General features: G+C 40.2%; 1 protein-coding gene across 5 annotated transcripts in view; it reads left to right on the forward strand.

Moving 5' to 3' along the window:
- The window catches only part of LOC115222306 (nardilysin), a 43,238-nt gene extending 21,340 nt beyond the window's left edge, over window positions 1-21,898 (forward strand). For all 5 annotated transcript variants that reach the window (XM_029792485.2, XM_036511337.1, XM_036511338.1 and 2 more), the window contains 20 exons: window positions 954-1,074; window positions 1,680-1,793; window positions 2,438-2,542; window positions 3,001-3,124; window positions 3,946-3,978; window positions 4,452-4,502; window positions 5,600-5,646; window positions 6,220-6,295; window positions 6,497-6,548; window positions 7,618-7,701; window positions 8,428-8,494; window positions 10,157-10,284; window positions 11,738-11,897; window positions 13,308-13,379; window positions 15,155-15,298; window positions 16,055-16,191; window positions 18,024-18,114; window positions 19,187-19,303; window positions 20,754-20,843; window positions 21,537-21,898. In XM_029792485.2, coding sequence (XP_029648345.1) covers window positions 954-1,074; window positions 1,680-1,793; window positions 2,438-2,542; window positions 3,001-3,124; window positions 3,946-3,978; window positions 4,452-4,502; window positions 5,600-5,646; window positions 6,220-6,295; window positions 6,497-6,548; window positions 7,618-7,701; window positions 8,428-8,494; window positions 10,157-10,284; window positions 11,738-11,897; window positions 13,308-13,379; window positions 15,155-15,298; window positions 16,055-16,191; window positions 18,024-18,114; window positions 19,187-19,303; window positions 20,754-20,843; window positions 21,537-21,785 — 2,062 coding nt within the window. In that variant the 3' untranslated portion in view covers window positions 21,786-21,898. The remainder of the gene's footprint in view (window positions 1-953; window positions 1,075-1,679; window positions 1,794-2,437; window positions 2,543-3,000; window positions 3,125-3,945; window positions 3,979-4,451; window positions 4,503-5,599; window positions 5,647-6,219; window positions 6,296-6,496; window positions 6,549-7,617; window positions 7,702-8,427; window positions 8,495-10,156; window positions 10,285-11,737; window positions 11,898-13,307; window positions 13,380-15,154; window positions 15,299-16,054; window positions 16,192-18,023; window positions 18,115-19,186; window positions 19,304-20,753; window positions 20,844-21,536) is intronic.
- The last annotated feature ends 1,655 nt before the right edge of the window (window positions 21,899-23,553 follow it).

Genomic DNA, 23,553 nt, shown 5'->3' on the forward strand with positions numbered 1-23,553 from the left:
AACAGTCCAATGTCACATGAAGTATTTTCTGCTTTTGTGTTTTGTAAACCATAGTTTTGTTGCTATGGTTACTTTTCATTAAATCTCAAATTGAAGACAAAATAAGAGAGTGTGTGTGTGTGTGTAAGTGTATGGCCTAGTGGTTAAGGTGTTGGGTTCATGACCCTAAGGTCATGGTTTCAATTTCTGAATTGGATTTGACTCATTACCGTAAATCCTTGAGTATAATCTGCATTTTTTCCCCAAAATTTAAAGGTCAAAATCCCTAGTGCGTATTATACACGAGGTTAAAAATGAAAAATATTTTCTAAGCAATGTCCGAGTCTCTATTTGCTGTCCGACAACGTTTATTCAGGCGCATTTTGTGATGTCGGGCGCGAAAATACCTTAAGCTAAGCCTGAAAGCAATGAAGTCATAAAAGAATCATCTATAACTTGCCGTAAGCAACATTTATTAAACGTTATTACTGTTATTTCTTTATTTTCTGCAAACAAAATGCACAAAAAACCTACACGTTTGCATTATGTTATATACACAATAATAATAAAGGGCGTTACCATATAGACCTCCTTGACTCAAGTTAGAGAAGGGGTGCGTATTATACACAAGGTTTAGGTTTTTCAGAGGTACAGCCCCCTAAAAATCCCCTGCATATTATACTCAAGGGCAGACTATACTCGAGGATTTACAGTATGTCCTTGGGCAATGCACATGACTTCACGTTGCTGCAGTTGTTAGTGAGGACCAAACCAACACTACTAGCGCATCCCCTTCTCCTTTTATCTCTCTCTCATCTTGGATGTTTCTTCAACTGTAAGAGGACCAAGACAATATCCCTTTCTATTTGCGACTGGACCTTAACCACCTGAAGCAGTTTGTAAGTTAATTTGTCTTCCATTTGATATTCGAAATTACTAAGGAAAACCCAGTGTTTATTGTTTTGTCTTTGTAGGATGTGGGCCCTGCACATCGAAGGGGGAAACGCTACCAGTGGGTTTGAGTTCAATTCTGTCTGGTCCTGTTTCTATATTGACATTATTCTCACAGATTCTGGAGTCAATCACGTCTACGAGGTGAGTGATACCATTACAACCACAATTATGATAAATATGAGTTTGAGTTATCGTCAGGGTAGATGTTTCAAAGTCATTGTCTTTCAAAGTCATTGTCAGCAATAGCACGATAGACAAGTCAAAGATAATAAGGTGCAGAATCCCACCACAACATAATAGTGACGATAAGAACATTACAATGCTGATAACAATATACAAGTGGACAAGGATTCACATTGTAGCAGTTACATAATATATATATATGTATGAATGTATAAAAAATTAGAAAAAAAACATCTTTTATCAATTCAAAATGAACAATTAAATTACACCATCTAGAAAATTACATATAATAGAAAAATTGAAATTAAAAGAACAATAAAATGTCAAAGATTAAGTAAATTGCAAAAAATAATAATAAAAACATATATAGTAAGTAGAAAAATATAATTGATAAAAGGTATTTTTTTTCTAATTTTTTATATATATATATTATATTGTGTGAAATTTGATTTAGTATTTCTAAATTAATTTTTTTTTTTCCTTGTAAGTTTGGATTTTATTCCCTCAAATAGTAATTATTATATGTATGAATGTATAAAGATATTTCTTTGTGTGTGTGACAGGTCCTAACTGTGGTGTTCCAATACCTGGAAATGGTGAAAAAGAAAGGACTACTGAAATATATTTATGATGAAGAAAAAGCTATTCAAGACATGAAGTTTCGCTGGCAGGAAAAGGTAAAGTGAACGAGGCTTGTTGTTGTTGTCTGATTTTGGTTTTGGTATCTACGGAAGAAGAGTGTGTGTGTGTGAGAGAGAGAAGGTATGTGAAAGTGTGATGAGCAGTGAGGGGTGTATGATGGTGCATATGTGGGTGTGTGATGGGGTGTATTGGTACAAAATGCTGATGCATAATTGCAGAGTGTCCTTGGGGTACCACATGGTATGTGATTGTATAGCAGCGAGCTGGCAGAAACGTTAGCATGCCAGACAAAATGCATAGCCATATTTCGTCTGCCGTTATGTTCTGAGTTCAAATTCCGCCGAGGTCGACTTTGCCTTTCATCCTTTCGGGGTTAATAAATTAAGTACCAGTTACGCACTGGGGTCGATGTAATCGACTTAATCCGTTTGTCTGTCCTTGTTTGTCCCCTTGTGGGTAGTAAAGAAATAGGTATGTGATTGTACAGTGTGACTGTCAAGTGACTGTTACACTGTGACGGTGCTGTAACAATATGCTGTGACAACACTGTGTGACTGTATCGCTGTATCGAGTGACTTTTCTTTCTCTGGACCCTGAATGAAGGTGCGTCAACCCAGTTAGTGAATGCCGTGATGTTTAAGGTTTCTAATCTCACCAGAGGCTGTTTCTTGTATTCCAGGGTTCCTCGGTTGACTACGTGGAACGACTGAGTGAGAATATGCAGGTGTACAACAAGGAGCACTTTTTGACCGGAGACTGTCTTCTCTTTCAGTATAATGAAGAGGTAAGTTGATGCTGCTGCTGCTGATGATGATGATATAGTTTAGCCCCAGGTCTGTCCTGATACAAAAGGCTTTTAATCAAAGACTTTCCAACCGTGACTATCTCCTCTTTTGTAATTCAGGTAGACTGTATTATCCAGTGTCTCCTTGCTTGTTTCTGTTGTTTTATGGGATCTTTCCCTAAATTCACAATACCCCATCATCATCATCATCATTGTTTAACGTCCACTTTCCACAATGATGATGATGATGTTGATGGGGTATTGTGAATCCCATATACAAATATTATTCTCATATTCACAATTTTATGCCAGTAAGCTACCAGCGAAATATGAAGAACCAATATTAGAAATCTTGTTTTTGGAAACCTCTAAATTAAAAGACAAATCTAATTCAACCTTTTTACACACACACACACACACACCTACAAATATATATAATTTTTTTTTTTTTTGTGCAGCTCATCAAATCCTGTTTGGATCAACTGACTCCTGCCAAAACCAATGTCATCTTATTGACCAAAAAAGACTCCGGCCTTTGCACCAAAGAGGAGAAATGGTATGGCACTAAATATTATGATACAGGTAATTATTAGTGGGTTCCTCTTTTTTTGTTCCTAGATGTCATTGTGTAACCTTGGTTCCGTTCTGTATAGCAGAGATAGCTCTACCCCTGGAGAGGTTGACAGTCCATCTCAGTAAGAGACCGATAGTGCTGAGTAAAGGGTGGTGTTTGCTCACTTGTTGAGGGGTTGGTACATCGAGTGGAGGTGAGTGGCCAAGTGAAGGCTGGAGATGGATTTCCAAGTGGAGATTTAGGAGGGTGGTTGAGTGGAGTTTGATGACGGAGTAAGCCAAGTGGCCAAACGGTCAGTGAAGGAGTGCAAGTGAAATTTGGTAGGATGGGTGGTCAGTTAATGCGGCAAGCTGGCAGAAACATTAGCATGCCAGGCGAAATGCTTTGCGGTATTTCGTCTGCCGCTGCGTTCTGAGTTCAAATTCCGCTGAGGTCAACTTTGCCTTTCATCCTTTCGGGGTCGATTAAATAAGTACAAGGTATGCACTGGGGTCGATATAATCGACTTAATCCGTTTGTCTGTCCTTGTTTGTCTTCTTAGTGTTTAGCCCCTTGTGGATAGTAAAGAAATGGGTGGTCAGTTAGGGAGTGGTTGGGGTACCAAATAGAGTTGGGTGGTAGAGTCTAAATGACTGCTGATGTAATCCAAGTGAAAGATTGTAGGGTGGGTGGTCACTATAGTATTTGGTGGTCTGTTTACAATAAAGGCTGAAAAATTGTCCGAATACATTTAAGTGACGCATTGGTCAATTCATTGTTCTGTATATCTTGACAACAGTTTTATATTTTCAAACATTGACTAAATTTGGAGAATTTCTTGTATTTTCAGATTTTGACCCGGAATGGTTAGCAAAATGGCAGAGTAAGTAAATTTACTTTCAGACGATCTTTTTTTTTCTTTATTGTTGTATTTTGCCTTTCTTGTATATTGATTGTATGTTGTTTGTCATGGTGTTTTTGGTTCCAGAATGGTATGCTAGAACAAAAGAATTAGAGAATTTAAGAATCAGATACAGGTGGTGGTATATGACCTTAGTAGCTTAGGAAAAGCAGTGGCCATTGTAGTTGTGGCTGGAGAGACGAGAAGGGGACATAGCAAGTTTGTGGGATAGAAGTGGGTTTTAGTGTCAGTAAAGTACAAGTGATGAACTGGGTGTGCTGTTGCTTGGAGACTTGATAACCAATCGGGTTACCTTGGAAGAGGTGGAGGGTCCACACCACCACACACACACACAAACATGTACGTACACACACACGTCATGATGATGATGATGATGATGATTTAAGGAGTTGTATATTTTGTCGTTGATGTCTCCTTTTATTTTTTATTCCCAGACTTGCAATTGAACCCAGAACTGTATCTACCGGAGCCCAACAAGTACCTCGGTAACTATATCATTCTTATGCAGTCCATTTCTTCTTTCTTTACAATTGTTAGAGTAATGGTTTTACTTTGTCTGCTAGTGACAGCCATACTGGAGCAATATGGCCATACTGTGGCTAGTGATGACCATACTGGAGCAATATGGCCATACTGTGGCTACTGATGACCATACTGGAGCACATGCTTGGCAGTGCTTGTCCTGGTTCTTTACGTTTGCTGTTCAAATCCCACCAAAGTCACCTTTGCTGTTCACCCTTTCAGGGTTGATAAAATTTTTTTTTAAATACCAGTCATAAACTGGGGTTCCACCTTCTGTTACTTTAGCTGTCATGTATTGGAGATCCCACTGAACCAAGAGTGGGACCTGTGCCAGCTTGTAACTACATGAGTTCCTAGAATACATTTCCAAGCATTACTTTTACGACTGTGGATTGACTGAATGGTTTAAAGCAGTGGTTTTCAACCATTTTTTAACTTATGTATGTGTGTTTGTCTTATCTTGACACATTTGTTAACTGCAAATACTCACCATACATACAAACATATTTCTTTCATGAAAACATGTCCAGCCATTGAGCTGTCTGTTGTTCAAAGTACAAGATGGAAATATTTCCTTGCTTGGAAACAGACGAGGCTTGGGGACTGGAAGAGCACCAAGCTGCAAATTTTATCTGACCGATGCCAGGAGATGCTAAAATGATAATGATGATGTAGTTAAAAGTTACCATTATTGCTAAAAGTGCTGATTTGGCATGATCTTTTGAGCATCTGAAGAATTGCTGTGCAATATTTATGTTAAGGTCAACTGGTAGAATCCTTAAGATGTTGGACAAAATGCTTAGCGGCAGTCCATCCATCTTTATGTTCTGAGTTCAAATTCCATTGGGGTCAACTTTGCCTTTCATCCTTTTAGGGTTGATAAAATAAATTGACCCCAGTTGAACGCTGGGGTCAATTTAATCAACTTTGTCCTTCCCCAAATTTCAGGCTTTGTGCCTATAAGTAGAAAGAATTCTTATTAAAGAATAATGGTGTATGTTGGTGTTCCAGTTGGCTTTGGAGTTCTTCATTTTGTATCTTCTTCGTCTTTCTTCAACAGCAAAGGACTTTTCTTTGAAAGATGTTCCACCAGAACAGAAAGATAAGGTAGGGAGATGGAGTTTTTTTTAATTAATTTTATTTTTGTTGTATCTTCATAATCGTCTTCTACCATCCCTTTGTCAATATGGATATGGGTTTGATAGGTCTTCTGTACATAATCTCTCCCCTCAAAGACCTAAACAGTCTAACAAGGAATCCATTGTGCAGTAAGTCTCTCTCTTCCACACCAACACCTCTCATTCCAACTCTAACCACCACTCTATCCTCAACACACCATTCACCCCATCCACCCATATATATAAACGATCGTAGTGGTTTTACTCTTTATCTGATATTAAATTCTTAATACTTTTTGATAGTTATATTTAATATAATTTTTAAAAAAATTTTTTAAATAATAAAATATATATATATATATATTATATTAAATTAGAGATAAAACCACTATCAGGCAAATCAAACAGTGAAAAACATAAGCCAATACATAAAATTAATTTAAAAGTATAAAAGTTAAAAATTAAAAAATTATTAAAAAAATTTAAACTCATAAATTTTAAATATATATATATACAAATATATTTATATATAATCTGTTGTGGCCTTCATTATTTATTCCAGAGTCCATTTTTGATCATGGAGAATGAGAAATGTAAATTATGGTACAAGAAAGACACCAAGTTTAATATCCCAAAAGGTGAGCAACAAACTCTCCTTCTCTCCTTCCTCTTCTCCCATCCATAACTCTTTAAATTTCATTCTCTCTCTTCCCTCCTATATTTTCTTGCCTCTCCCTCTTACCCTCTCCTTTGTATATTTTCTTGCCTCTCCCTCTTACCCTCTCCTTCTTTTTATATTTCCTGCCTCTCCTTATTATTATTATTATATTTCTTTTCAGTCCAAACATTCTTTAAACTGATGAGTCCAGTGATTGGGGAGTCACTAGAAAGGTTTGTGAACCCTTTTTTAATCCCACTACTCTCTCTCTCTCTCTCTCTCTCTCTCTCATTTTTGTTATTTACATTTACAGGCTTACGTGAGAATTGAACCCTGCACCAGCACACACACAACACACGTCATCATAATTTCCCAGCAATCCTTGTAATTTTTATATAATAGTTGGAGCTGGAGGGACACTGGTAGAGGGTCCATGCAAACTCTCCCTGACCAGTATGTTGTTATTGTCACTGTTTAACCCTTGGTCAACTTGGATCAAGCTCACCTGTAACCAAAAGTGTTCCATCCATGACCATCCTGTTTATTTATATCTATGTGTGCAGTGTCTAATATGCGTTTCTTTAAGAGTGTAGATTGTGATTTGAATGATGCTTGACTGCTGTTTCTAGCTGCTTTAAGTAACCACAAAAAAGCTCTCCTGTGGCTCATTAACTATAGAGGTTCATCAGTCAAATGATAATTAAACAACTACCATACTCAGTATATTACTGATACTTAGAATGAGTGCTAAACAGTTTCTTCTTACCACCAGCGTCGCCTTACTGGCACCTGTACTGGTGGCATGTGTAAAAAGATTCGAGCGAGGTTGTTGCCAGTACTGCCTGACTGGCCCTCGTGCCGGTGGCATGTAAAAAGCACCATCCGAATGTGGCCATTGCCAGTGCCGCCTAGACTGGTTCTCGTGCCGGTGGCACGTAAAAAGCACCCACTACACTCTTGGAGTGGTTGGCATTAGGAAGGGCATCCAGCTGTAGAAACACTGCCAAATCAAGATTGGAGCCTGGTGCAGCCTTCTGGTTCGCCAGCCCTCAATCAAAATCGTCCAACCCATGCTAGCATGGAAAGCGGACGTTAAACGATGATGATGATGATGACTGCAACTCAATATAATAAGTATTTATGAGAACTTTACATAGACCTTCCTACCCACCAGTACACCCACCCCCGCCACTGATTTTTCCACATACACCCTTCTCTCTAAGTACCCCCCACCACACTCCACCTTATCTTTATTACTATGGTAACCGAGATACGAAATCTCTTTGTTTTTTATTCTTTCAGTTCCATCCTCTTTGAACTGTTCATTGATGTTCTCCTGCAGAAGTTGGCAGAACCAACCTACCATGCCATCGAAGCTGATCTCAGGTACATAGAAATGTCTACCCGTTTCTCACCTCACTTCTGCTAACTTCAAGATACCCGCTTCCTTTCTTAATCTCACCTTTGGTAATTCGAAGCTACACCCTTCTCACCTCGCATTCATCATCTCGGAAGCCACCTTACTACTATCTACCCTGATACGCAGCTTCAGAATGAATGTACCCTGCTGTATTATTTAGTAGTGTGTACTCATCTGATACCTGGGGTAGAATATACCCTACCATAACTAGAATATACCCATACCATAATGGCAGTGGTATTTCGTCTGTTGTTACATTCTGAGTTCAAATTCCACTGAGGTCGACTTTGCCTTTCATCCTTTTGGGGCTAAACACAGAGGGGACAAACAAGGACAGACAAAGGGACTAAGTTGATTAGATCGACCCCAGTGCGTAACTGGTACTTTATTTATCGACCCCGAAAGGATGAAAGGCAAAGTTGACCTCAGTAGAATTTGAACTCAGAACGTAGCAGCAGACGAAATACCACTAAGCATTTTGCCCGGTGTGCTAACGTTTCTGCCAGCTCGCCACCTTGCTATCACTTTCTCTCATTTACAATCTCTCTCTCTTTTCATTTCTCACTCTCTCATCCTTTCTCTCACTCTGCACCACCTGTTTCACTCTACCCACCTCTCTCTTACTGCCATTCTCTCACTCTCTCCCACCCTCTATCTACATATCTATCTATCTCTCTCTCTATCTCACACAGCTACTCCCTCACAGACAAGAAAACTGGACTGGTTATCTTGGTGAAAGGATTCAACGACAAAATACCTGTAAGTATTTTGCACCTGATTAAATATATATCTTTTGCGATGTTTAATTAATTCTTGTTGGTTGCTACAGTGATACAGGTGAGATGATATGAGACCAACTTGGTGTGGTGTGTGGGGGGATGCTTTAGTAATTGTCAGCAACTGTTAAAGGGAAGGGAGAGAAATTCACGGCTGTGTGGTAAGTAGCTTGCTTACCAACCACATGGTTCCGGGTTCAGTCCCACTGCGTGACACCTTGGGCAAGTGTCTTCTACTATAGCTTCGGGCCAACCAAATCCTTGTGAGTGGATTTTGTAGACAGAAACTGAAAGAAGCCCGTCGTATACATATATATATGTATGTATGTGTGTCTGTGTTTGTCGTCCCCCTCCTACCATCGCTTGACAACCGATGTTGGTGTGTTTACGTCCCCATAACTTAGCAGTTCGGCAAAAGACACGGATAGAACAAGTACTAGGCTTACAAAGAATAAGTCCTGGGGTTGATTTGTCCGACTAAAGGTGGTGCTCCAGCATGGCTGCAGTCAAATGACTGAAACAAACAAAAGAATAAAAGAATGCTTAGAGTAGAAAATCTGGCTTTTTCTTGTAGACAAGGGGAACAACTAGAGTTTGTTTCTATCTTAATGAATGTCATCAGCACAGCATAGTCCACTGTTACTTGCTTTGCTCATTTGATATAAGTTTTCACATACAGAAAAGGTTTTCTTCCATTTCTCTTTTTTCTTTACACCCAAATCTGCTAGGTGTCAAACATCTTATTAACCCTGTATTCTTTCTCAGAATGTTATCAAGATCTTGGTGATACAAATTGCAGTTAATTACTTGAGGTTGACCCAATCCTCATCGTTTAATGTCTGCTTTCCATGCTAGCATGGGTTGGACGATTTGACTGAGGTCTGGTGAACCAGATGGCTGTACCAGACTCCAATCTGATCTGGCAGAGTTTCTACAGCTGGATGCCCTTCCTAACGCCAACCACTCCGAGGTTATATCAATATATTGAGGTGTCATAAGAAGTCTTCTGCTCTTTTGGAAATCATTGAGGAGTGGGGAGAGGGTGGAAGTGACTGAGTTAATAAATGCCTTGTAGGGTCCACTTTGTCTTTCATTCACCTAACAAAGGTTAAAACTAAAAACCAGTTATATACTGGGGTCTCAATAAAATTGACTACAACACTCAATAAAATGTCATTTTCAACCCTGCTGTGCTTGAGGAGACCTATTGAGCCAAGTACATCAACATCAAAATAAATATCAAAGGGAAATTGTAGTTGTGATACCTGTGCCGGTGGCAGGTAAAAAGCACCATCCGAACATGGCTAATGCCAGCGCCGCCTTGACTGGCTTTTGTGCCGGTGGCACGTAAAAAGCATCCACTATACTCACGGAGTGGTTGGCGTTAAGAAGGGCCATCCAGCTGTAGAAACATTGCCAGATCAGACTGGAGCCTGGTGCAGCCTTCTGGCTTCCCAGACCCCAGTCGAACCGTCCAACCCATGCTAGCATGGAAAACAGATGTTAAACGATGATGATAATGATGATTCCAACCAGATTCCACATCATCATCATTATCTTTTCTTTATTGCTGTTGTTAATATAATGTATTTTTATGTTTTTTTTATTTGGATATTTTCTATTATATTGTTTTGTGTTTGTCCAGGAATTATTCCAAACCATTGTCGATGAATTGGCAAACTTTGAATTCAGTGATGAACTTTTTGAAGTCTGTAAATCACAGCTGCAGAAGGATTACTATAATTCTATGATTAAACCATATAATGCTGCTTGGTAAGTCATCACTCACTGTGATTAAACTGTTTAAGTACTTGGTAAGTCAACACCATCACTCATTCATTAGCAAATTAGTTTTCCACAGTCTTTCTTAATTAGATGAAAAACTAATAATTAACTTGTCATGGTCTTAATTATCTGTTGAAAGTGTCATAGTGTTAATTATGTCCTTGACTAACCCTAAATTAGCAACTGACCCCTCCCGCAAATAAATTTATCATCTTTTTGGGATACATTAATCAGGTGATCCATCAAGTTCTGAATTCAGTTTCTGTCATGGTCAACTTTGCCATTTGTGGAGGCACATGGCCGACTGGTTAGAGCAGAAGACTCGCAGTCGAGGGATCATGGGTTTGAATCTCAGACCAGGTGATGTATGTGTTTATGAGCGAAACACCTAAGCTCCACGCAGCTCTGGCAGAAGGTAATGGCGAACTTCTCCCGACTCTTTCGCCACAACTTTCTCTTACTCTTTCTTCCTGCATCTTGCAGCTCACTTGCGACGGACCAGTGTCCTGTCCAGGTGGAGAACCTATACGCCAAGGAAACTGGGAAACCGGCCCTTATGAGCCAGGGATTTCTCGAGAAGGAACAACTTTGCCATTCACCCTTTTGGGGTCAATAAAATAAGGACCAGTTTAGCACTGAGGTCAATGTAATCAACTTATCCTCTCTCCCAAAATTGCTGGCTGTGTGCCCAAATTCGTTATTATTATCATCATCACTGTCCACTGAGGTTGACTTTGCCTTTCATCCTTTCAGGTTCAATAAATTAAGTACCAGTTGCGTACTGGGATCAATCTAATTGACTTACCCACTCCCTGAAAATTTCAGGCCTTGTGCCTATACTAGAAAGGATTGTTGCTGTGTTGTTTTATTTCTCAGAACATTTGGTCTTGTTTGTTCTGGTAGATTCCGTGAGATCAGACGCAGCCTGTTGTCAGAGGTCTCACAGGCTCTCTTTCCACACATTATAAGCTTTACTTGGCTGTTAATTATCGTGGTAGAAATTGTTATTATTACTTTTATTATTATTCATCTTTATCACAGATTTTGTTGGAACTCTTGGAGTCTTTACATGCGTAGTGGGCTTGCTCCCTGCAGCCTACGGTACCACGCTATCCATTCTTTTCAGCTATCTAATACTTTCCTGATTATTCTGGCCGTTCCAAGGAGGCAAACCTTTTGTAACAGTCCTACTGGGTACTCTATTCCAATTTCCTTTACATTCCTCTTGATTTCTTCTGATACTGTTCCCAAGGACCCAACATAATTGACACTATCTTCACCTTCTTCATTTTCCATTGCCTGGCTATTTCGTACTTAAGTGGGTTGTATCTGTCAGTCTTTTCGCCTTCCTTCTTGACTATTCGTGGGTCAAAGGGGCATACAACATTAACTATATAGCATATTATTATTATTGTTGTTGTTATTATTATTATTTCTGCAGTGGCCTTATGTTGGCTGTTATCATGGACAAGTTCTATTCTCTCCCAAATAAATACTGTGAACTGCCTAAATTGCAGCCAGGGATGTTAAGAAATTGGTACCAACAGTTCCGGCGCCAGATATACTATGAGGGTTTGGTCATCGGCAATATGACTACAGAGGTTAGTATCATTGTTTTTCACTTGCTGTGTATCCCCTGGTCACCTGTCTTGGGGTAGGCTTAAGGTACGGGTGGGACCATGTTATCTTTACCATGATGACAAACAGTTGCAAAACTGGACAACCTCAGTTTTAAAAATTGCCTGGAATTTGTTGTATTAAATGCTACAGCTTGCTTCAGTGGCCCCTGTGAGGGGGGTCGGGATGGGGTTAGACTTAATCTGTTATTTTATTGGCAGAAGTATTAAAGCATCAGAAAAATGCTTCTTATTATTTGTTTTGACCATTTATGCTCTGAGTTCAATTCTCATTGAGGTCAACTTTGCTGTCATCCTTTTTGAGGGGTCAATGAAGGTACTAAACTAAGGCAGTGGATTTGCAAAACTATTAGCATGTCAGACTAGTTGCCATGTTGTATATGTTCAAATCCAGCCATGGTCCACCTGAGTGGTAGATTTAACCTGTTGTCTTTTTTTAATACCATCACCTTACACCTTCGGTATGTTTAGTAGATTCCATTTTGTTGCAAATCAAAATCAAATTCGATGACTGGCGTCAGTGCTAGCGGGTTGCAAAGAGCACCATACGAGTGTGATTGTTGACAGAGTGGGTAACCAGCTTCCGTGCCAGTGGAACATAAAAGGCACCATTCGAGAGTGATCGTTACCAGCGTCACCTTACTGGCACTCGAGCCCCGTGCTAGTAGGGTGTTAAGAGTACCATTCAAGTGTGATCGTTACCAGCATCGCCTTACTGACACCTGTGCCAGTGGCATGTGTAAAAGATTCTAGCGAGGTCATTGCCAGTACCACCTGACTGGCTCCGTGCTGGTGGCACTTTAAAAGCACCCACTACACTCTTGGAGTGGTTAGCGTTAGGAAGGGCATCCAGCTGTAGAAACTCTGCCAGATCAAGATTGGAGCCTGGTGCAGCCATCTGGTTCGCCAGTCCTCAGTCAAATCGTCCAACCCATGCTAGCTCGGAAAGCGGACGTTAAACGATGATGATGATGATGATGAAATTCCAGACCAAAACCTGGCCAAGGGTTTCGGGAAAAGGGCTTTTGCCAGTTGTCTTTACATGCAAGGCTGATATAGTTTAGTACCAATGTGGTCCCTGATATTGGCATCAGTGTGTAAAAGAGCCACAACAGACACTACAAGATTTTCCTGTCTAATTCTCTAATGATGCCATTAATTCATCTCCATTGAATGGTATTTTAGCTTAGCGAACCTGAAAGCTTAAAGAACAAAGTTGTGACCTCAGTAGGATTTGAACTCTGAATACAGAGTCAGAATGAATACCACAAGGCATTTTATTTGATGCTCTAACGACTATGCCAATTTGCCTATATATATATATGTGTGTGTGTGAGAGAGAGAGATTTTTAATTGCTGTTGTTTATTTTTCAGACTGCTAAAGGCATGATGGGATATCTTGTGGATAAGATGAATGCTAACGCTCACAAGGAAGATTGTTTTCAAGTAAGTAAGAATAAGTTTCACAACAAATATATATATATATCTTCATCACACACACATACACACGGGAATTAGACTCTCTCAAATGCCCAGGAGGCTCTCTTGAGGCTGTGGATAGTATTTGTTACATAGATGACCAAATTAGCAATGGTGGAGGATGCTCTGAAAGAATAGGCGCAGGAGTGGCTGTGTGGTAAATAGCTTGCTTATCAACCACATGGTTCTGGGTTCAGTGCCACTGTGTGGCACCTTTGGCAACTGGCTTCCATGCCAGTAGCACGTAAAAGGGCACCATTCGAGCGTGATCGTTACCAGCGTCGCCTTACTGGCACCTGTGCTGGTGATATGTGTAAAAAGATTCAAGCGAGGTCGTTGCCAGTGCCACCTGACTGGCCCCTGTGCCGGTGGCATGTAAAAAGCACCCACTACACTCTCGGAGTGGTTGGCGTTAGGAAGGGCATCCAGCTGTAGAAACTCTGCCAAATCAAGACTGGAGCCTGGTGCAGCCATCTGGTTCGCCAGCCCTCAGTCAAAATCGTCCAACCCATGCTAGCATGGAAAGTGGACATTAAACGATGATGATGATGTTTCAGCAGAAGTGTGACTGAGGGTGAGGTAATTCAGGAAAATGTCTGGTCCAGTTACTTCCCCTAAAATGCTTGATGGCTTTGTGAGGACACAAGTTTTATAAAAGGAGAGGATGTTGTCAATTTAATTGAGGCCAGTATTTCACTGGTACCTTATTTTATCAACACTGTAAGGTATGAAAGGTGAAACTGACTCGGGAGGGATGTGAACTCGAAACATAAAGAGCTGTAACTAAACACAACAAGGCATGTTCTTTAATACTTCAATAGTTTTGCCAAACCAGTCTCGAATGCCAGTGCAGCCAAGGAGTTAAAAGGTTTGCTTTGGAATCACGAGGTCCAGTGTTCAATTTCACTGTGTAACATTTTGGTCGATTGTCTTTTACTTCTTCAGATTGACCCACGCCTTGGGTAGATGGAAACTGTAGAGAAGCCTATCAAATGGATGGTATTTGTAATTCATGTAGTACAGCCTAGTCATACTAATTCTACCTGAGCATTACATTGAGACTACATGTGTCTGTGGAGTACTCAGCCACTTCAATTACAATTTTATGTGTTGGTTGTACAACTGCAATATTTATCTTTGGAACTGACAGGATCCATCAGTCATCATCATCATCATCATCATTGGATGCTCTTCCTGTCACCCACACTTAACTATTTCCAAACAAGGGAAAATTTCTCTCAAGTCCTTCAAACAAGAACAACTCAACGGCCAGACATGTTTTGAGGGAACATTGCAAACACATGACAGTTTTTTTTGTATGAAATGGTAACATTATTTCCAGTCTGTCCTTCAACTCCTAATGTCTTGGGACTCCAGAACTCACTCTCTTTTCTCTCTCTTTCCTTTTTCTGTAATCCTTTCTGACCTTAACTCTCTAACATTTAAACCAGCCATATCCAACCTAAACATCCTGTTTGTTTTAATTCTTTTATGTTCAAACCAACCAGATCCAGCCTCTCACACTTACCCTACAATGTCATTGTAAAAATAAACAATCACATTATCAAAATCTCAAAACTTAGAGATAATACATAATTAATTCAAAACAATGAAAAATAATTAAAGAATTACATTTGGTAAAGGAATTTAAATGCTAAAAAGTCAGGCATTGTTTTCTCTCTTTCTCACCATTTCTCTCTCTGTCTGTCTCTAATTCTCCTTTCTGTGTTCTTCCTTTCCAGAATTGTCTGCTGCAATTACCAATTGGTCAGTTCTGTTGCCAAGTCCAGAGTTTCAACCAGGACAGCACCCACTCTACCATCCTGATGTATTACCAAGTTGATCCTGGCAGCATCTTTACCAGTTGTCTTAACGAGATGCTGGTGGTGAGTCCCAACACTTTTATAATAAAACACACAATCGATTCAGGAGTCGCAGGAAGTCGCATATATGTATTCTTGCGCCACAACTTTCTCTCACTCTTTCTTCTATTGACCTGCTCGCTTAGTCAGCGGGGTGGTGTCATTTGAAGGCTAAAACAATGCGAAGCGCATTGTGACCAGCGATGTGTAGCAACATCTGATACCCTGGTCAGTCACAGTGGTATATATATATATATATACGTACACAAAGGGCTTCTTTCAGTTTCTGTCTAAGAAATCCACCCACAATTCTTTGGTTGAGGCTATAGTAGAAGATACTTGCTCAAGGTGGCAAGCTGTAGGACTGAACTTAAACCCATGAGGTTGAGAGATACACAGCCACACCTGCACCTACGTCACACCTGCACCTACGTCACACCTGCACCTACGTCACACCTGCACCTACGTCACACCTGCACCTACGTCACACCTGCACCTACGTCACACCTGCACCTACGTCACACCTGCACCTACGTCACACCTGCACCTACATCACACCTGCACCTGTCAAACAAAAACCCAATCATTCCATATGTCTCTTGTGAACTCAATCAAATACCAGACACCATTCCACTCATCACCCCCACGTCTTCCACTCCAATCCCAACACCATCAATTGATCAATACCTGATTATTACCTCCACTTCCTCTCGCCTGTTGCCCCCATCAAACCAAAATGGAACATTCCACTAACCTCCTCTCCTTGTTTTCTCTCCGCAGACTCGCATGTATGAGCCCCTCTTTGATATTCTGCGGACCAAACACCAACTCGGTTACAGTGTTTCTGTTTCCGAAGAAGTTCGCAGAGGAATTCTTGGATTCTCTATTGTCATTGAATTTCAAGCACACAAGTACAGGTAAGGCATGCTTGCCCTCAATTCTAGTATCACCCCTTAATTACTAATTATAACTGAATGCTTGATTAGATGCTGATCTTTTGTCCTGTTTTATTGCAGTCTTAAAGCATTTGTTGTGTGTGAATCATCATCTTCGTTTAACGTCCGTTTTCCATCCTAGCATGGGTTGGACGGTTTGACCAGGGCCTGGGAAGCCAGAAGGCTGCACCAGGCTCCAGTCTGATCTGGCAGTGTTTCTACAGTGTGAATGTGTGTAAATACACCCCTTCATCGTGTGTGTGTGTTAGCAACAGCACAGTCCACACGAAACTTCTCATGCTCAGCCTGCATCTTACTGGTTGTGAGGGAATCTCACCCTATTTCACGATCCCTTATTTCTAAAGGGCTGGGGTTCGGTGCACTTGTTAGAGCATCAGATCAAATGCTTTATAGTATTTCAGCTCTTTACATTCTGAGTTCAAATCTCACTGAGGCCAGCTTTTTATATTTCACCCTTTGCATCGAAGGGTGCAGAATGATTGATGAAATGAAATACCTGCTATATACTGGGGGTCAGTGGAATTGACCAACATCCTCCCTACATAATTTATGGCCTTCTGCCTCAGAATCAATTGTTTCACAAGGGTCCATGCTTCATACCTTCAACCAGTTCGTCACCATCATAATTTTTATGTCATTTTCGTTTTCCATGCTGGCATGAGTTGGACGAGTTTTATTGACTTAATACAGTGGTCAAATGCTCTTCCTTTCAATAGCCTTATTTTTCAAGTGTAGCATATCTTATTCCGTTGGTTCTGATGCCACATAAAAAAGCACCCAGTACATTGTAAAGGGGTTAGTGTTAGGAAGGGCATCCAGCTATGGAGACTATGCCAAAGCAGGCATTGTAGCTTGGTGCAGTCCTCTAACTTGACACCTCCTTATCAACCGTCCTACCCATGCCAGCATGGAAAAACAGACGTTAAATGATGATGATGATGATGGTCTTCACCCATGAAAAACTCACGAAACTGTTAAACAAAACAATGTTTTGTTTGTGGGAAATGTAAACAAATGTTTCCTCTCCTCAGATGGTGATGTAAAGATCATCATCATCATCTTTTAACGTCCATCTTCCATGCTGGTTTGACAGGATCTGCTAAGTCGGAGAACTGGACCCGGTCTGTTTTGGCATGCTTTCTACAGCTGAATGCCCTTCCTAATGCCAACTACTTTTTACGTGATACTAGTACCAGTGCTTTAATATAAAACACACATGGGCATCACTTAAAATCCCCTTTTTTTAATGTTGCTATAGGTTGGAGAGTTCGACAAGAGCTGGCAAGTCAGAGAAACTCCACCAGGCCCCAATTGTGCGTTTTGGCTTGGTGTCTATGGTTGGATGCCCTTCCTAATGCCAACCACTTTATAGAGTGTACTGGCTGCTTTCATACAACATGCACAAGATGGGCTTCTGTACAGCATATATCATCATTAAATGTCCCTTTTCTAATGCTTGTTTGGCTTGGATGGTTCAAGATAAAATGTTGGGCCATCTCATATATGTGATGACCCTCTGTACTGTTTCTGCCAACCAAATTTCTCTGGCAAGGCATCGATCAGCTCAAGGTTATAGTAGTGGGACTTATCCATGGTGACATGCAGTAGAATTGAACCTGGAACCACACAATTGACAAACAAACTTCAAACCACACAGCCATGCCTGTCCCTAGTTTTAATATATTTCTACGGCATTGCAAGCATAAACTAAAAGCTTACATTTCATATTTTATAATTCCACAATGATATTTTGTGGGTGGTGGCCACTTACCTTCTTGTATGGAATTTTTCAGCCCTGAACTTGTCAATAATAAAGCCTATTCTTTCATAAAGGATTTTGTTGATATGATGGTTAATTTGACAACAGAAGAGTTCCAGTCATTGGTGAGTATTTCCAACTAGCTACCCATGAGTGCGTGTGTGTGTATATATATATATATATATATATATACATACATGTACACATACAGACCTACCTATTTGTATTTATGTCTATGTTCTCTGTTTATTCTCTTGACTTTGCATTTACACAATCCTTTCCATTCTTTTAAAATATTCTTATCTAACTCTAGGCACAAGGCCCAAAATTTTTGGGGAGCGGGCCAGTCGATTAGATTCACTCCAGTACGCAATTGGTACTTAATTTATCGACCTCGGCAGAATTTGAACTCAGAACGTAAAGACAGACGAAATACTGCTAAGCATCTCGCCCGGCATGCTAACATTTCTGCCAGCTTGCTGCCTTATTCTTTTAAAATATTACACAATACTGCACAATGTTACACACTATTGTTTCAATATTCTCTAATGTATTAAGGCAGCGAGTTGGCAGAATCGTTAGCATGCCGTGCGAAATGCTTAGCGGTATTACTCTCGTCTTTACATACATACAGCTATCAATTTATCTTTGTGTGTGTACATACGTACGTACACATACAAAGATAAATTGATAGATACAACTGAGTGGGCGTCGAACATTATTTTACAATATCATTCAGTATTATTAAATGTTGTCCAATATTTCATACAATGAATTTTATATGATATTGTTCTAATACCTTACACTATTGTTACGTTTTACTTTCATGTTTTACTATAATGTGCCAATATTTTATAGTCTTTTACAACGATGCGGTAATCGTTCCAATAATTTATCTTTGTGTGTGTACGTACGTACACACACAACGATAGATATTAAATGTTGTCCAATATTTCATACAATGAGTGTTTTATGATATTGTTCTAATATCTTACACTATTGTTAGGTTTTAGTTTCATGTTTTACTATATTGTGCCAATATTTTGTAGTCTTGTACAACACAATGTGGTTGGTAATTGTTCCAATATTTTTCAGTGCTAAACAATATCAAACTGCACTGTTCAGTATTTTACAGAATTATTTCAATATTCTTCAGTGTTGAAATCCAATACTTATTCGATCGTTTTACCATTCCAGAAAGAAAGTTTGATCACAGCCAAAAAATGTGAAGACACGAAACTAGCAGAGGAAGCGAGAAGACACTGGCACGAAATCTTCTACCAAATTTATGTGTTTAATCGTCTGGAGAAAGAGGTGGGTCCTTGCTTTTGATTTCACTGTTCTAGGGTAGCCACCTCACTCCTATAGCTACCCAGCCAAATGGTGAAGTATAATTCTAGTCGAGTATCTCTCTGAATACTCTGACATGTAGTCCTTTATTGTATGGAGTACACTGTTGTATGTACTCTCTCCACTATCTTTTTGTTGTTTAGTTGGAAATGTGTTCCACCCATGACCATCTCCTCTTTAACCCTTCTTACCATATTCCTGTTGAGACACACAGCCTAAGAAATTAGTAAAATAACCCTGACATTATTTAACTGGGGTTTGGAAGATGAATTGAAAGGGAACTTTGATGGAAGGTTTTAATTTAGATCCCTTTAAAATGGGGAATTTGTATCCTGGAACCAGGGGTGATGTTAGGGCTGATGTGGAAGGGGTGTAGACAGAACTGGATGCTTCAGACTAACGAAATTTCTCCTCTTTTGTTGCTCAGGTAAGTAGGGTTTATTTTTAGCAGATTCCTGACACCAAGTGGTCCAACCCGTAAATTCACTCATAAATTTACGGAACAGACCACATCTTGGTATCAACCGTGTAGATCTCGTGGCAGCCTCCCGGCGACTGCCGGCATCAGTCACGACTACATCCACGTGTACGTGGGCGAGACTGCAAGCTTTAGTTCGTTTTTACGATCGCAGGCACGGTAGCGCAGTGGAGCTCCTGGCGACTGGCGCAGGCCTGCCACTGGTGTCCGCAACGTGTAGACGAGTGGGGAACAGAAGGCAGCGTGAAGGCGGCGGCCACCGCAGGGGCTGCTGCCAGCGACTTTGGCAGATGTCTCCAGCAGCATGGCGGCCAAAGCCCAAGTAAGTAGGGTTTATTTTTAGCAGATTCCTGACACCAAACACTGATTCTCCTGTTAGTTCAATGTGGTTTCACCTTTTGATGGACATCGAGTTATCATTGCTGAGCTGGGGAAGGAAGGGCAATTACCGATGCTTTTTTACAGGGCTTTTGAATTGGATGGGGAGGGCGCCCTGAAACCTGGAGACCTGTCCCAGAGTGGATTCCTCTAAAGGCAATGAAAGAACAGTCGGTGGCATTAAACTGGACAATGAATCGGCTCTCCCCACCCAGAACCTCAAGAAAATATTGTCAGATCCCACAATTCCTGTTTCTGCCCACATTGTATCGTTGGCAAAGTTTGTAGCCTTTCCAGAGTTCTTTCAATATTTCATCTCTCTCAAAGTGTGCTGTCTAGAAATGTTAAATTTCTATTTTGACACTTGGCAAAATATCATCACTTAAAGTCCGTTTTCCATGCTGGCATGGGTTGGACGGTTTGACAGGAGCTGCACCAAGCTCCAACTGTTCGTTTTGGCATGGTTTCCACAGCTGGATGCCCTTCCTAATACCAACCACACCATTAATCCCTATTCAAGAAATTCTAAAACCACCCTCATATTTATATTTACTTCAGGTTGAAGCCTTACATCGTATCACCTACGACGACTTTATCAATTATGTCAAGAAGTGTTTACTCAACGAATGCAGAGTGGTCAGTCTGCAGGTAAGTTAATCTCTCATTCACCTCTTCTACTCCACCCAGCCGTTGCCATTGGTTACTGCAGCTCTCTACACCAAACTGCTGACCTGTTGCCATTGGTTACTGCAGGCCATTACCAAACAAGCAACATCTTGTCGCATCTTTTCACTCCATCAGTAAATTCTCATTTCCATTATTTAACTTTATGAAGGTGTGTGACCCAGTGGTTTGGGTATTGCATTTATGATTGCAAGATCAGGGTTTCAATTCCTGAACTGGGCAGTACATTGTTTTCTTGAGCAAAACACTTCATTTCAGATTACTCCTGTCCACTCAGCTGTATGACACTCTGTCCAGCAGAGATGGTCAAGATCTCAGTCCCTTGCACACAACGGAAACTGAGAAACCAGTCCTAAGTCCTAAGGTTCGACTCCATCCCACAACCAATTTCTTTATTAGCCACAAGGGCCCAAACATAGAGGGGGGACAATACAGCCTAATTGGGGTCAGACACACAATGATTATATGACTTTTAAAATTTTACAAAATATTATGAAATCGAATGAGATACAACAAGGACGAAATACAGACATGAGATGGAGCAGAGAGGGGTTATGCTCTTACCCCACGAGCCCCATTCTCCATCCCACAACCACCACCTCCCTGTTGGTTACCCCAGTTATAAAGATGACTCAATCTCTCTCTCTGCATTTACAGGTTATTGGCAAGAAATCAATTAAGAAGAAGAAGAAGAAGAACAAGAAGAATGATGCCTCATCAAATGTGGAAACGAACCCTGAAGCATCAGGGGACACAACATTGGTGCAAGGCATTCAGTCTGCCTATACCATGTTGGCCTGCAACTGTGCACCGTCTCCGACAGAAGCTAAATGTATTAAAATTACAAATATTGACGAATTTAAGGAGACTCTCACTAAATTACCAAACCATAAAATTCAACCTTAAATTATTAGCTTTGCTTTTTTTGCTTTTTTTTTTCCCACCTCCAAACCTTTTGAATTAAATTTCCAAGATTTTTATTTAAATTCGAAAACATCCACCCACACCAATAAAATTTTGTAAAATAATAAAGAAAAAAAACAGCCCCCCACCGTTATTTCCTGATGACTGTTACAACAGTGATGATGATGATGATGGAATATTTCAGAGAATAAATGGAAATTATCTGAATTAAAATATCTTCTTATTTTTAAAGAAATATTGATTGGATTGTTATAGAGGCAGGGGTGTGGCTGTGTGTGTGTGTGACAGGGTGTTGTCTTCTTTTTTACTTTAAACAAGACTTTTCCTTTTTTGTGATGTATTTACTTTTAGTATGATACACGTGTTTCTTTCTGAAGTGTATGTTTACCAAGTTCTGACACCAGATTATTAGTATCACTATACTTAAGTGAAAGTATACAAAGGCGGCGTGCTGGCAGAAACGTTAGCACGCCGGGCGAAATGCTTAGCAGTATTTCGTCTGCCGTTACGTTCTGAGTTCAAATTCCGCCGACGTAGACTTTGCTTTTCATCCTTTTAGGATCGATAAATAAAGTACCAGTTTCGCACTAGGGTCGGTGTAATCGACTTAATCCCTTTGTCTGTCCTTGTTTGTCCCCTCTATGTTTAGCCCCTTGTGGGTAGTAAAGAGATATATACTTTAGTGAAATATTGAAATATATATATATATATATATATATATATACGCAGGAATGGCTGTGTTGTAAGTAGCTTGCTTACCAACCACATGGTTCCGGGTTCAGTCCCACTGTGTGATACCTTGGGCAAGTGTCTTCTACAACAGCCTCAGACCGACCAAAGACAATCCTTGAGGAAAAAAATAGAAATAAAAAATGTTGAAATATTTTTGGTTAGAATAAATGGAAGAGACAAGAGGAAGCGTGCCTATGGTTTCAGTCAACAGACTGTGGCCAGATCAAGGACAAAAAAAATTCAGCATTCACTGTCCTGATAAAAAACATAGAGACACATGATGCATACAGACATACATACACATGTCCATACATGTACTACTCTTTACTCTTTTACTTGTTTCAGTCATTTGACTGTGGCCATGCTGGAGCAGCACCTTTAATCGAGCAACTCGACCCCGGGACTTATTCTTTTGTAAGCCCAGTACTTATTCTATCGGTCTCTGTTGCCGAACCGCTAAGTGACGGGGACATAAACACACCAGCATCGGTCAAGCGATGTTGAGAGGACAAACATACACGTACACATATATACGACAGGCTTCTTTCAGTTTCCGTCTACCAAATCCACTCACAAGGCTTTGGTCAGACCAAGGCTATAGCAGAAGACACTTGCCCTGGGTGCCACGCAGTGGGACTGAACCCGGAACCATGTGGTTGGTAAACAAGCTACTTACCACACAGCCACTCCTATGCCTATGTATGTATATATATATATATATATATATATATATATTATATATATATATATATATATATATAATATATATATATATATATATATATATAATATATATATATACGACGGGCTTCTTTCAGTTTCCGTCTACCAAATCCACTCACAAGGCTTTGGTCGGCCCGAGGCTATAGTAGAAGACACTTGCCCAAGGTGCCACGCAGTGGGACTGAACCCGGAACCATGTGGTTGGTAAACAAGCTACTTACCACACAGCCACTCCTGCGCCACATACAAACATTATATATAATATTATATACATACAAACATTATATATAATACA

This window comes from Octopus sinensis, linkage group LG19 (assembly GCF_006345805.1).
Source record: "Octopus sinensis linkage group LG19, ASM634580v1, whole genome shotgun sequence".
In the NCBI taxonomy this organism is placed as follows: Eukaryota; Metazoa; Mollusca; class Cephalopoda; order Octopoda; family Octopodidae; genus Octopus; species Octopus sinensis.